Genomic DNA, 13,600 nt, shown 5'->3' on the forward strand with positions numbered 1-13,600 from the left:
TCTCATCTTTTGCTTGGTCTTCTGGAAAAAAAAAAAAGCCAAACTCATTTTGTTCTGAATGTGGCTGGCTTTTCCTTCCATTTTTACAGTAAGGTCTCAGCATATGGCCAAGAGCAGACAGCAGTGTGCGCAGGGCTCGCGATCTAAGTCTAAAACCAAACTGCCTCAAGGTCTTGAGCTTCCTGTGAAATGATGAAAATTCCAGATTCCCTCCTCAACCTGTCCGTCTCCGGTGTCGGCATTCCCAAGGAAACCCAGAAGGCACACAAGTTTGTAGGACCTGTTTGGGTGCATGACAATCTCATCATAAGGCCTAAGCTCCCATTCATCACTTACAACCTACTGGAGCCAAATTCACATCCAGTCCTAGTAACGCTGGACTGGAACATCTCTGTGTGCAAGTGGGCGCTGCACCCTGTGTGCCACAAGGCAATGTCGATTATGTGCAGAACAGTAGGGAATAAGATTGAAAGGGATCTTGAGAGTCTGCTGCATGCTCATTTTCTCCTCTGTAGCAGCTCGACTAGATGCTAGTTATTGATAGGAGACAGCCTAGCCTTCCACAGTGATCCACATCCATCTTTGGTGATTGATTCTGGTGTTAAATGTCCTCTCCGTTTCTTTTTGTTCTAAGCTAAATGTCACGTAAGTTTCTTCTGCCCACGTGCAGTGGCATGTAGGCACGCTTTGGGTGAAGGTAGGCAGTGTCACTCCTTTGGCAGCACCCGTGTCTTGTGCTGTGCCTCATTCTTTCATTCTAACTGAAATTGTGATTGATTGTAGAGATTTAGGTTGCCTTTTCTTTTCCCCCCACCTGCAGTGTTATGTCGGACTCACTAATTCAAGACTTCATAGCTGCACGTCTCGTTCTACCGAACAGGATCACAGTGCCTCTGAAGAAGAACATGAACATTGCCCACTTGAGGTTCCCTATCCCACGTGTGAGTTTTTTTCAGTAGGAGTGTTAAGTTAAACGACTGCACATTTGCCACAATGCTGCTGCACGCAAGCTTAGTGTGTTAGGTTCCTGCAGATCCAGCTCTCATCATCTCTTTCCACGTGCATTGTAGGCTTCCTGTAGGTAATATTTGGGAAATATAAAAGCAGATGTTGGATAGTTTATAATTCGGGGGAGTGGGGTCTGAGGGCTCCTACCCTCTATATGTGGCATAAGAAGTCTATTTAGACACTGAGCTCATTTACCAATTTAAACCTTCAGTCTCATTTGAGAATACCACAGTTCTTCAGTTGGAGAAGGTAAATATATGAGCAATGAGTGTCAGACTACTTAATTTTTTTACTAATTATGTGAAGGGGTATAAATAGGGAGCTTAGAGGGTGACATCTCTTTGCTACAGAAAAAATTACAGGGAAAAAAAATCCCACTCAGATCTCTAAATGTTATATCCAAATCTTCAGCCTCCCTCGTCCATCAAACACCTGACGCGCTCATTAATGACGGTAAATATAAATGAATGACAAAGGAATGCTCCCTATTGCAAACTTGCATCACCAAATTGAAGTTGAATGGCCACTCTGCAATAAAATAATAAGCTGCCAATGGATACTTAATTCCTCCTTTAGTCAGTGGGAATTGATCTTCATTCCACACTTGATTTGACTGTGGCTGTAATCCTGTATGCATATGTATGTTTCTGTTTTAAATATAAATTGAAGAATATTTCCTACCCAATTATCTAGATTGGATTGTGTATCTGTTTAAATTTGGGATATTTTTTTTCCCCTAGGTAAATGTTGGGAAAAGTGTTTTAATACAACTGAAATTTGAAATATACTGCATCAAAATACATGTCTGTGCAAAGCTGTCATGATGACTACCCTTGCTGCCTGAAATAACTAGTTTTAGGAGGTAGCATATTATAATTATTCAAAGATCACATTTTCATGACCAATTCTGTGTCTTATTTTGTTCAGGGAGTAATAAGGGTTCATCTGCTGGAAGCTGAAAACCTCGTCCAGAAAGACAGTTTCCTTGGTGCAATCAGGGGGAAGTCTGACCCGTATGCTCTTCTTCGCGTTGGCACGGTGCAGTATCGAAGCAAGACAGTTTCCCGAGATCTTAATCCCATTTGGAATGAGACGTTTGAGGTACTGAATCTTTTGATCTTTCCATCTGTAGGATGCACAGCCGTTTACATCCCTGTGCTTGGAGGACCTTCTCTTAACTGACTGCACTGGAGCAGGTGGACTTCCTTGTTACTTGATTGATGAGGCGTTTCTCTCCCTTAAACAAGTTCAAATTTACATTGCAAACTTGAAATGTCATTCAGGTTGATCTGATTTACATATGTGGGTTTTTGGAGGTGGTGCAAAGCACTGCTTTAAATAACAATCAGTGCAGTAGTCTGCGCAGCTGTAGTCTGCTCTAGCATTGATTCTTCTCTTCTTCTTAGGATACCAGTTTGAGGAGTGTAGCTTGTAGTTCAGAAACAAGCAAACTGGTTTGGAAGTGTCTTCACCTGTAATCAATTGTATGTGTTATACGTTTAGCCATGAAACAGCAGGGAATGTCCATAATGTGTTATACAGCTGTGGTGTCGTGTTCTTCTCCACAGCCTGTATGAAACTATGCGAATGCTTTTTATTTTTAATCAGTACCTCTTTCTCCTCCAGTTTGTTGTTCATGAAGTGCCTGGTCAGGACTTAGAAGTGGACTTGTATGATGAAGATCCAGATAAAGATGACTTTATGGGCAGGTAAATTAGCATGACCCTGGCTTGGGGTCCAGTAACCTCTAAACAGGACACACAGATTATTCATACCAGAAATTTAATATTGAAGGAAGCTATTCCTTTTGTCCAGATATTGATACCAAGTTATTAGTTCGTAGAACAACTAACTTTGAATAAGGTAGAGAATGGGCCCAGACTCCTGCAGGGAATCCTAGGAAGCCGTTAGAAGTGATGGTTACTACACAATTTGAGGTTTACTTCAAATGTATTTTAGTTTTGGAAGTAATTCAAGGGGGAGACTTCAGAAGTGTGAGTGCGTTCGAGCACACACGCACACAGGTAGTGCGTAGAAGTTGCTATTTGGAACAGATGAGTGTGGGCTTTTTTGGTGGCGATTACTTCTCCCCTCCTTCCCCCAGCAGCAGTATGCTGTATATATACACTAATGCCTAAATATACACTGAAATGTTTGCTTTTTGTCTTTCAGCTTGCTTATAAGCCTAGTGGATGTAATGAATGACAGAACTGTTGATGAGGTAAAGATCACAGCTCACTCCTAAATGTGGTTGGTGACGTATGCTTAGATGTTGTCATTTGTGCTCTCCCTCTGCTACTACGTTGTTTCTGTGTGGTTAAGGCTTCCTTGCACACCTCCACTGTGGTATTTTCACAAAAAGAAAATACCTTCGCTCAGAAGACTTGAAGTAGCCATTAAAATAATTTTTACAATCAAGCTGGCAACCTCAGACAGCCCTGAGGTTGCGCTGAGCCGGCAGTGGGGTATCTTGTGTTGGTATCTCCTGTCCTGTGTGTACCAAGTGTTTTGTGCAAGGATACAGATAAAGTTAGGTGAAGCAGTCCGATTGCTGAGGGAAGAAATGATCCGATCTTATTGTGGTTCATCCCGCAACCCAGCGCTCTGCAAACGATGCCAGGGTGCCTGTCTTGTGCTGCAGTTGGAAATACCCGTGTGCTTTGCATGCGTATGGGTATCTTATTTTCGTTTTTCTGGCTTTTTTTTTTTAAGTAGGTGGACATACTACAATCTAAGTGTCAAAAATGCAAGCTAAGGCGCTCAAAGTACTATTCATATTGTATATTGTATGTAAGTCTCAGAGACTGCAACAAATATACAAAAATTATTCTGCTTCACAGTCCTCAAGTTACTCTTTGTTGTCTCCATTTAGTGGTTTCCCTTAAGTAAGACAACAAGCGGACACTTGCATTTAAAACTGGAGTGGCTTTCACTAGTAAACGACCAAGAAAAGCTACGTGAGGTGAGTATATTTGCTTAAATGATTCAGATACTCTGATCTATGTCCAGCGATCAACACAGGAGCGTGTGAAATTAGGAACCCCAGGCAAATCCATGGGATTTTATGTTTTCTGACAAAATTTTGATCTGATTTTCCCCACCACCACCCCTCCTGCAGAGGAAGGGCGTTTGCTTGCTCCAGGTCCCTTGGTAATTCAGGAGTAACTCAAATCTGGCAGCTCTTTTTGCTTGAATTAGCAAAGCTTTGTTTCACTCACTGCAAAATGGCCTCTGACAGTTCCCTTCTTTGATAATTTTTCCTGTCCCTCTTCATCTAGGATCTGTGTAGAACCCCTGTAACCTCTACTAGTCATAGACAAATAGCCCGCGCTGGTGCTCGGTAGGGCCATGGTTCCAAATGATGTCTTACTTGTCCAGCAGAATTGCTCGGATGAAGCCCATCTCCCAGGGATGCTGTTGCTTCATAATGACGCAAAAGCATTTGAGTTCCACTGAATTGAATAAAATTTGTTTCCAGGGTTTGCTCTGCTGACGCTGGATTACTGCTCTTGGTGTGTATGTGGTTGAGCATGTGTTTGGGTGTCTTGCTGCACTGGGGAATCCAGTCAGTTCTGCAGGAGAGAGATTAAAGAGCGTTAAGGCCAGTGAATTGAAAAGACTTACACCTCTTCTCACCGGTCTGCTTAAAACTGCTATGCTGTATCAGCTTGTGCTCCTCTAAATTGCAAGTTTTAGGAGAAAGCTGAAGAGCTGCTAGCTTTCAGAAACTGTCCTCTGAATTTGTGTTGTGCTTTACGTTGTCCTTGATGGGTGATCATGCCTACCTTGTGTTTTGTTTTGTTTTATCTTTCCTGGCCTTCGCAGGATAAGAAGGGTCTGTCTACAGCTATTCTGATAGTCTACTTGGACAGTGCCTTCAACCTTCCAGTAAGTGTAAACCACGTTCAGGCAGCCTTCACTCCTGACCTTTTTTTTTAAAGCCTGCAAAGTAATTGTTTTTAAATACTCTTTTACTAATTTCAGAAAAACCACTTTGAATATTCAAATGGTGAATGTGGAGCAAAGAAGATCAAAAATAACAAGTACCTCAAGGTAAAATTTATATTCTTCTCCCATGCTTGCAAAACAACACTCTGGATTATGTGGTATCATAGCAACTGAAGCTAGCTGTGGTTAAAAAACATAAGTCTCTCCACTGTCAGAATCTTAAGTGACCAGGGGTTCAAAATAGGTGTTGAAAGCCCACCCCACACCGGGAAAACTCTATGAGGTCCAAGGGGGAATGCAGCACAGAAATACTTGATTGCGTGTGGCGTTGTCTTTATTTTTATTTTATACTTCGGACAGTAAGAGCCTCCAGACATCAGAGCAAGTCATGTTACCCTTTCTGCTGCTGCAGGGGTTCTTCCCATGCTGAGCTGTTCCAGTTTGATCTCCCACATTGGGATGGGAGGGATACGGAAGCCACTCTGTCATGCCTGCCTCCTCTCTTTGCTTCAGGTTATCTTTTCAAAATACTGCATTTTGCTACTGTGATGTAAATGGTAGGTGTAGGGAAGAATTGTCTCCCTTTTTTCTTGAACAAGCTATGCACAACCACAGCTCTGTGCAGTGGATAAAGCTTCCCATTCTCTCTGAATAGCTCCCCTCCCAAATGCGATCTTTACAATTTAGATGAGTTACTAGCACTGTGATACACATCACATTTGATAATCCTTAATTCTAGACTTCATTGTGTACACTTTTCTCACTGTGCCAAGACCAGACTGTCAGCTGTAGTGCACTAGTGCAGAAGAGCATGGTACGAGAAGATCAGTATTATTGCTTTTGGAAAGGAATTGCTACGTATTTCAAGTAAGACTGGTGGTTTAATATTAGTTCCTGTAAACTATAAACATATCTTTTTTTTTTTTTCTTTTTTTTTTCCCTATTCTTTTTCCCCTTGTATTAAATTACAGAAGACAGAACGAGAACCTTCCTCCTTTGTCCTGCTCACGGTAGGAAACAAGATGCAGAAGAGCAAGGTGAGGCTGTTTGACTCTTCTGCTTTCCTTAGTCACCCATAAAATACAAAGTGTTCATCACCAAGTAGTCCCCAGGAAGGGTAGGACTAGTGAGACTGATGGGAAGAGCTGTAGTTATGGTGATCACTGTGGAGGCCAGGAGGTGGGGGTCAACCAGCACGTGGAAGCACTGTGTCACTGAGCTGTGCTTGATTAGTAGCGGCCTGATCTGCTACTGTACGGATGGGTATTTTTGTGCTCGTGGCCATGAGGTCATTTTGACCAAGATACCCTAGTTCTATGAGGTTGCAGAGGAAAAAATGATAGGTCTCCCATGTGGCTCATCCTTTCTCAGGGCAGGGTGTAGTCTGTATCAAGCTGGCATTTCTTCTCTCATCAGAGTCTCCTGGCTCCTGTGTTTCACACAAGTTTTACTGAATGTTTTTTACCTGGATAAGGCATATCTGGATCTCCTCCGCTTGACTTTCAGTTCCTTTTTCATTATTTAATATTTATTTTTGCCTGAAGTCTATGAGCAACAGCTGAGTCTTGCCCTCCAGTAGCTGCTGTGAGTCTTGCCCCGTGGCTGGATGTGGACATCCAATGTGTTTTGGACACCCAACAAATAGGAATGAATCCCGTTGGTTACACGCAAGCATACGGGACTGGCACCTATTTTCCTTTGTTTCTTCTGCTTTCTCCAGTCAGAAACTGGGTTCTGCTTGCACCTTTACCTTTTTTACCTTTCCCTTTTGCCCACCATGTCACCTGCCTCTCCCAAGCTAGGTCAGACTTCCAGCTTTCCCCTGCTCCTTTCCCATTGCTGCCAGCACTTGTGGCCTGGTGGAGGCAGCTCGTTTATGGAGCAGCCTCAGACACAGCCCCCCGTGGGTGCTTTCCGTACTCTTCATCCTTGAAGTGGATGCTGCAGAAGCTGTGCCCTCCTACTCGTCCCTCGAGCTGCTCCTCTAGCTTTCCTGCCCTTCCCCTCCAGCTGGCTGCAGCGCTGGGAGGTGGCCCTGGGTGCCTGCAGGCTGGAAGCAGCACCCTGGCTCTCCCCGGGCGGAGAGGTGGGAGGGAGGGAGCGGTGCCTTGCTGCAGGTGAGGCAGGCTGCTGGTCCTGGCAGCGCTGGTCGGGGGCCAGCTCCAGCTCACCAGACTCGTTCTTCAGCATTTCCACACCCCACGGAATTTGTCCTGGTTGTGCCAGAGACTTTGCTTCTGCACGCTTCTGACCTGGAAATTTCACTCACTCCATACGGCTGGAATGTAGCATCACTGAATAAAATAAAAGGGTCACCATAACCCTTGCTGGTGATCAGCATCCAGGTATTCTTTGCTGCTCACAGAATAAGCTAACATACATGCCGCAATCTTCTTGTTGCAGACCTGCAATTTCAGCAAAGATCCCACATGGGGACAGGCTTTCACCTTCTTTGTCCACAGTGCTCATTCCCAGTCACTCCATGTTGAGGTGAGAGAAAAGCCTTTCCTTTGAAGACCAAGTGCACGTCCATAGGGAGAAACCTCTTTTATGGTGGATGTGATCTCAGTGATGGTTGTTTCCGGGGTCCTCCTATTTAAAAGGTAGAAGAAGCACCTTTTGTTGCCCAGGAAATTCTCTGTTAGGTGATGCTGGTGTCTACCTTTGGCCTAGGATCATGTAATGCATAATATCTTAGCTCAAAACATGGGACACTTCTGGCTCCAAAGCGCGGAGGAGGTTTTATACAAGTCTGTGTGTAGTAAAGCCATGAATATTTTGCTGTCAGAAATTGCAGTCTTCGTAATTCTTAACCAGCGTCCTATTGTATTGTGGCTTGTTAAGAAATCCTGTATCTCACTAGCGTACATGGCACTCACAGACAGTCCTATGGCTTTTCACTCAGCTACAGGAGTGGATTTGAACTTAGAAGGTGTATTGAGGTTAAATAGGCTGAACAAACTATTACCTAAAAAGCTTGTAAAGATTTAAACCAGTTGTCCTCCCAGCTGCCTGGGACATTTTCCCCACAGCAAGTAAGGAAAGTCAAGTAAATCCCAGGGCCTAGTTTTTCGGCTAGTTCCTTCTCTGCATAGTTAGAAATGGGATTTTTACTCCAAACATAATAATTCGTTACACTCCTGAAATATTGGCATCACCCATTTGGAAATAACCATACTCAATCGTATGTCCTGAAATAAATAAGCCAGTTTTGATCTCTGTCTGAAATACCTTCTTGCTTTGCTGTTCCCAGTGCTCCAGTTCCAGTTTGCCATCTAATAAACGCCTTTTTTTTTTTTTTTTTTTTTTTTTTTGCCCCCCTAGATAAAAGACAAGGATCGGGATACTGCCCTGGGAACTTCAGTGATATGTCTCTCCCACTTACTTAAGGACCCAAACATGACTCTGGATCAGAGATTTCAGCTTGATCATTCCAGTTCAGACAGCTTCATTAAGATGAAACTTGTGTTGCGGGTGAGTTGTTCTTTGCCACGTTCGGCTTCCCCAGCGGAAGCATCCGATTGTAACCAGGCAAAAGAGATGAAAGGTGGGAGAGGAGAAATGCGGCTTTGCTTCATAGATGAGTAGAGAGGAGAAGCGTGACAAGGTCTTTAAGCGCAATTAAGAGTGCATGGTGGAGCTGAGAGGTATCCCTGAGGCGTCCTAAAATTTAGTGTGGTGCCATTGCTGAAAATCTTCTCATGACAATAAAGAGTCGGACTGAGAAAATCTAAGCTGGGAGATCAAAGTTGCTAAACTGAGAGAGACTGATGCTGAAGAATTGTTTTCTCGCTGTGCTCTTGATCAGTGTTTAGACATTGTTAAATACAGGGAAGGGAACGTCACAGCTAATCCCATAGGCTTCTTTCACCTCTAATGGCAGATTCCTGCTGTTACAGTTTTGTGATGGAATTTCATCCGACGTGGTAATGCTGCCATTAACCCCAGTGCTTTGGGAGCCACGCTCATTTCTTTCCCTTGTGATTTTTAGGCCTTGAACGTTGAAGAACCCGATCCACAAAGAGTCAAGGCTGGTGTCAATGCCTCGAAGCAAGGTCCCGTGTGTGTCGCGGAGAAGGTTGGAGACCAGCAGAAGTTTGCCTCTCCACCAAAACCAGAAGCCTCAAAAGTACCTCCAGTGAGCAAAGACTCTGCAGCACTTGATTCCCTGCCGAAAAAGGACAGCAGAGAAGACCTGGACACAAATGACAGTTCAGCAGCGCCTGTACCAAGTGAAACTGCTGCTGGCCTTAATGAGACAGGGCACGAGCAAAATGTAGAGCGTCAGCCACCGTCAGCGTTGCATACCAGAGCAGCGGTGGTGCCCACCTTGCCGGTCGTACAGGAGCTGAGGCTTGCACCCAGTGTTACTTCTCTGGGTTCTCTGCCTTCTTCTTGCTTTGAATTAAGTAGCAGCAATCTGGAGCTTCAGAAGTAGGTGTTCTTCCAGCTCAATTGTTCTTCTCTTGGGAAGGTTTAGGTTTTACAGGTCGCTGTTGCATACAGTTGAATTCAAGACTGCAAAGTCATTTGGAGTGTTGAGTCTCAAATCACCTTATGAAGAATTGGCCTAAGTATTCCAGTCAACAGCAAAGTACATTTCAGGGCCATTTTCAGATCAGGTGTAAAGCGAAACCGTTTCCTTGTCTGGCTCTCCTGAGAGCTGCTGCATGTGTTGGCTTTGTTGGTTAAGAGCCTCTCACACAGAACATCCTGGGTCCCATAACACTCATGATTTTAGCAACAGGAGATTGGAAGTCTGAATACCCCTCTTCTGTAAAACCATAAACTCTTGATGAGCATATCTGGCTGCTTAAAGTTTTGGATGCTGTGTTTTACCCAACAAATTTTGAAGCCTCTCACAATGCTGCAAACAGTTTTTGTGGACAGGTGTGCTTTGCGTGTCTTTGTGTGTCCTTCCCGCAGTGCTGAGGCTGCAGGTAGTCTGCGCTGTCGAGGAGGATGGAGGATGTGTCTCTCCTGGGGCGCAGAATGGAGCTGGTAGAATCCTTAACGAACTGAAGTAACAAAGAAGGCCGGTATCAATTAAGAGAGCATCAGAGCAGTTATCAACCTGAACATCAAACCTAACTCCAGCTGTTCAGTCTAGTACTTCTGGACTGGCAAATTCTCTAGCTCTGAGCAGGGCCTCATTTAGAAACCTCTTTAAAGCCATTTTTAAGCGATGTTTTGGATTTGAAAGCACTTTAGTAACATGCAGAATGAGATATAGAAAAGGTCCCATTTTGCATACGCAGACATCCTTGCAGGAGCTGTGTAACACGCTAGCCAGCACTTTGCTGCTCCATCTACAGCAGGCCAGTTTGGTGCTTTTTTGGCCAGTTATGCTTGTGGGACAGAAATCGGGTACCCGTACAGAAGGCCGGGTAGGCGGTGCTGGCACTAATGCGAGTGTTGTTTCTATGGAGCCTCTGTGGTCCAGCTGCTTTCTAGGTAGCAAACTGTAGGATGCCAGGAAGAGGAATAGTGCCCTGAAGGTTGGTTTTAGTTGGAGGTGCATCGCGTCCCGCTTCGTGCTGCTAGGTCTGGGCATGTGGTCTGTTAAATAGCTGTATTTAAAAGCTTTTTGACTGCGCAACTGTCTTACAGCGGGACTGAAATGCCTCTGGGGGAGATTCAGCTGACCGTGCGGTACGCTTCAATACGGCAGAGTCTCGTCGTGCTGGTGAACGGCTGCAGGTAACGCTGACGTTTGCTCGCGTCTCTCTGTAAAGGAAAGGGGAAGAGCTCTCGGAGCTTGTGTCATTCAGCAAAGCTGGAGCGGAACCACGTGCAGCGTGCGCTGCCCAGCCGAGGTGCCTTAGCATTGGCTGACTTCGGCTTCACTGAGCCCAGGCAGGTGGAAGCCAGCAGCTCTGGTCAGTGCCAGAAGTGGGTCTGCGGGAGTGGCCAGCAAATAACGCTCACTTCCGTGGAGATACTTAAACTTCCATCCACCCAAAACTTCCTCTGAACAGCATTGACAGCTGATGCATGTCTTGGAGTGTCACAATAAGTGTCACGACAAGGATTGACACCTATGACTAAATTTGTAAGTGTTAATTTAAGAACCCTGATAAGTGGCCACACACTCAGTAGTAAAAACTTTCTTTAGCTTGGTGTCCTTAGTTTTATTTGCTTGTATTCCGACTCCCAAGATAAATGTTTTTGGCCCATGAAGGGTTGGTCTGATTCTACGAGGGACAAGGTATTAAAACACAGAGTGGGAGAAGCTGCCTTGCATGTCAACACTGTGTTTCTTTTAACAGAAACTTAGTACCCTCTTCCAATCGTGGAGTCGATCCGTACGTTCGTATATACCTGCTTCCAGATAGAAGATGGACAAGCAGGAAGAAGACTTCCGTTAAGAAAAAAACTCTGAACCCCCAATACGATGAAAAGTAAGAAAATGTTAATTATGATTGCTGCTGAAATAGTTGACATCTCTGTATAATGAAAGGACTTACCTAAGGTATGCTCCCGTTGCTCCTAAGGATTGTCTTGCCAATGTTTGCAGTTCTTCTGGGGGGAAAAAAAAAAAAAAAAAAGGCACTTTACCTGTGATTTGCAGGTACTCGGGGCCGGCCTTGCTCTGCCTGTGGTGTTGCCTGTGCCCCTGCAGGAGGCTGCACCTTCTTCCCAGCCCCTTCCCCGGCCCCAGCGGATGCAGGCTGCGCTTGCTGCTTTGCAGTTCCCCTACCCACTTGAACGCCCTGTCTGTCTTTCCGTTTGGGGACCTCGCAAAGCCTACTCTCTCTGTTCGTGCTTCTTTGCCCGGTGCTTGTTCTGATGCCTTTCTAAAAGCCAAAGGCAGAAATACGAAGCCCGTTGAGAACGGACCGTTCTTCGGGCAGGCGGATGGATGTTGTCATTGAGAACTGGTGGGCACAGGATAAAACGCTCCCTCCTCTTTGCAGACAGTGTCCTGTCCACAGCTCTGCCGCTAAAATGGCACCTGTGCTGTGCAAAACCAAACAGAAGCGATGCTTAGAAGTAGAGCTCTTTTGAGAGGTCGTTTTAATCCCATATTTAGAGGAAGGTACACATATGTGAAAATATGTGAATATTGGGGGATCCTGGGTGGCTCAGGTTTTTCCTACGTTGGGTCCTTTCTGTATATGTTAGCACAGGTCAGAAACGAAGAAAAGATTTTAAAATATTGCCGCTTAACCCTCAAAACACTGGAGCGGTGGATTTTGCTTCTGCCTATTCTCACGTCACTCCACCGATCTAGTGCCAGCACAGCTGCTGGGAACAGCATCTCTTTTTCCTCACCCTCGGTATTGAGGTGTCCTGTACATCCGCAATTAAGCGCAGCAGGTTGAGCAATACTGAGCTCCAAAACACATTACCTGTTTTACAACTCTGACTTGAGGAAAAGCTATTCAGGTGGGCAGACCGTAGATGATTTAGCGTGGACAAAACTCACTTGACACTAGATGATGTGTGCCAGAGGCATGAGTCAGAGCCATTAAGAATTTAATTGCCACAGGTTTCAGCCTTTGTCTTCTCTTAATGTGGTATAAGCCGACTTTGTAAACTTGGGGGGGTGGCTCAGCTATTTCCTCTGAGTAATAAAAGGTTGCGTGGAAAACATGCTGATCTTCCATGAGGGGGGAAAATGATGGTAAACAGCATTTCATCATGGATGCATGTTTTCCTCCTTCCCTCTGGCAGGGTGAACAGCCTGAACAAGTGTCGTAGTCTTTCATGAGGCCTGGAAGGGATTTCTTACAATCAGAATAAAATCCAACTACAGAATTGCCTTTTCTGTGTCTTCCTTCTCTGTTAAAGCTCTGGCCACTGATGCTGTATTCTGTCGCCGCGCTCTGGCCACCGATGCTTAATAGGATTTTAATTTTTGACTTAAGACTCTCCTTTCAAAACTTTACTTTTAGGTTCGAATTTTTTGAATCTTTGGAAGACGTCAAGAAAAGGACGCTGGACATCGCAGTGAAAAACAGCAGGCCATTCATTTCACAGGAAAGGAAGGAGCTGGGAAAGGTAAGTTTAAAGACGTTTCGCTGCCGATTTAACAGAGCCATTCCTGTGACCCTGAAACGCGGTTCCAGGAACTAAGTCTCAAATAGTAGGACTAGCAATCTGGAAACAAGCCTTTTTGCCAGATTTTCACCTGAAATCAGGCTGTATCCCTGTGGGAGCTTGCGTGGCCTCATGTGATTCAGTTGCTCCTGAAATAAAACCACGTTTCCTGGGAAGCGCTGCTGCCCGGTTGGGGAGCGGCTCCGACAGTGCAAACATGAAGCTGAGGAAGATGCACGATTATACCCCAGAATTTGCCAAGTTTTTTGTGAGCAACTTTGATTCTGTGAAAATAAATAAATTGGGAATCGCTTCTTCAGTGATGAATTTCCCAGGAGCGCTGCTGGGAAGCTGCGCTGCAGGGCTGAGGCTGGCTTGTGCTTACGTCCTGGGAATGCGGGAACCTCCTCTGCCCGGAGCCCGAGCTGCAGCCCCAGCACTCGTCAGCGGGTCTGCCTTGGGAGGAGCGCTAGCTTGGCTCATCCGTTTGTACCCTGAATAATATACAGAGACGTCAAATTTGCTTTCTAAAGGTGCGGATCGACTTGTCGCAGGAGGACTTAATAAAAGGTTTTGCGCAGTGGTAAGTTTGCATCTCCCT

General features: G+C 45.1%; 1 protein-coding gene across 2 annotated transcripts in view; it reads left to right on the plus strand.

The window, feature by feature from the left end:
* The window catches only part of ESYT3 (extended synaptotagmin 3), a 37,650-nt gene that overhangs the window by 23,043 nt on the left and 1,007 nt on the right, over positions 1-13,600 (plus strand). For both annotated transcript variants that reach the window (XM_063341546.1, XM_063341545.1), the window contains exons 8-22: positions 821-941; positions 1,936-2,109; positions 2,635-2,717; positions 3,181-3,229; positions 3,881-3,970; positions 4,834-4,896; positions 4,993-5,061; positions 5,928-5,993; positions 7,360-7,446; positions 8,281-8,430; positions 8,948-9,390; positions 10,567-10,656; positions 11,226-11,357; positions 12,855-12,960; positions 13,533-13,582. In XM_063341546.1, coding sequence (XP_063197616.1) covers positions 821-941; positions 1,936-2,109; positions 2,635-2,717; positions 3,181-3,229; positions 3,881-3,970; positions 4,834-4,896; positions 4,993-5,061; positions 5,928-5,993; positions 7,360-7,446; positions 8,281-8,430; positions 8,948-9,390; positions 10,567-10,656; positions 11,226-11,357; positions 12,855-12,960; positions 13,533-13,582 — 1,773 coding nt within the window. The remainder of the gene's footprint in view (positions 1-820; positions 942-1,935; positions 2,110-2,634; positions 2,718-3,180; positions 3,230-3,880; positions 3,971-4,833; positions 4,897-4,992; positions 5,062-5,927; positions 5,994-7,359; positions 7,447-8,280; positions 8,431-8,947; positions 9,391-10,566; positions 10,657-11,225; positions 11,358-12,854; positions 12,961-13,532; positions 13,583-13,600) is intronic.

Source organism: Chroicocephalus ridibundus, chromosome 7, assembly GCF_963924245.1.
Source record: "Chroicocephalus ridibundus chromosome 7, bChrRid1.1, whole genome shotgun sequence".
Classification (NCBI taxonomy): Eukaryota; Metazoa; Chordata; class Aves; order Charadriiformes; family Laridae; genus Chroicocephalus; species Chroicocephalus ridibundus.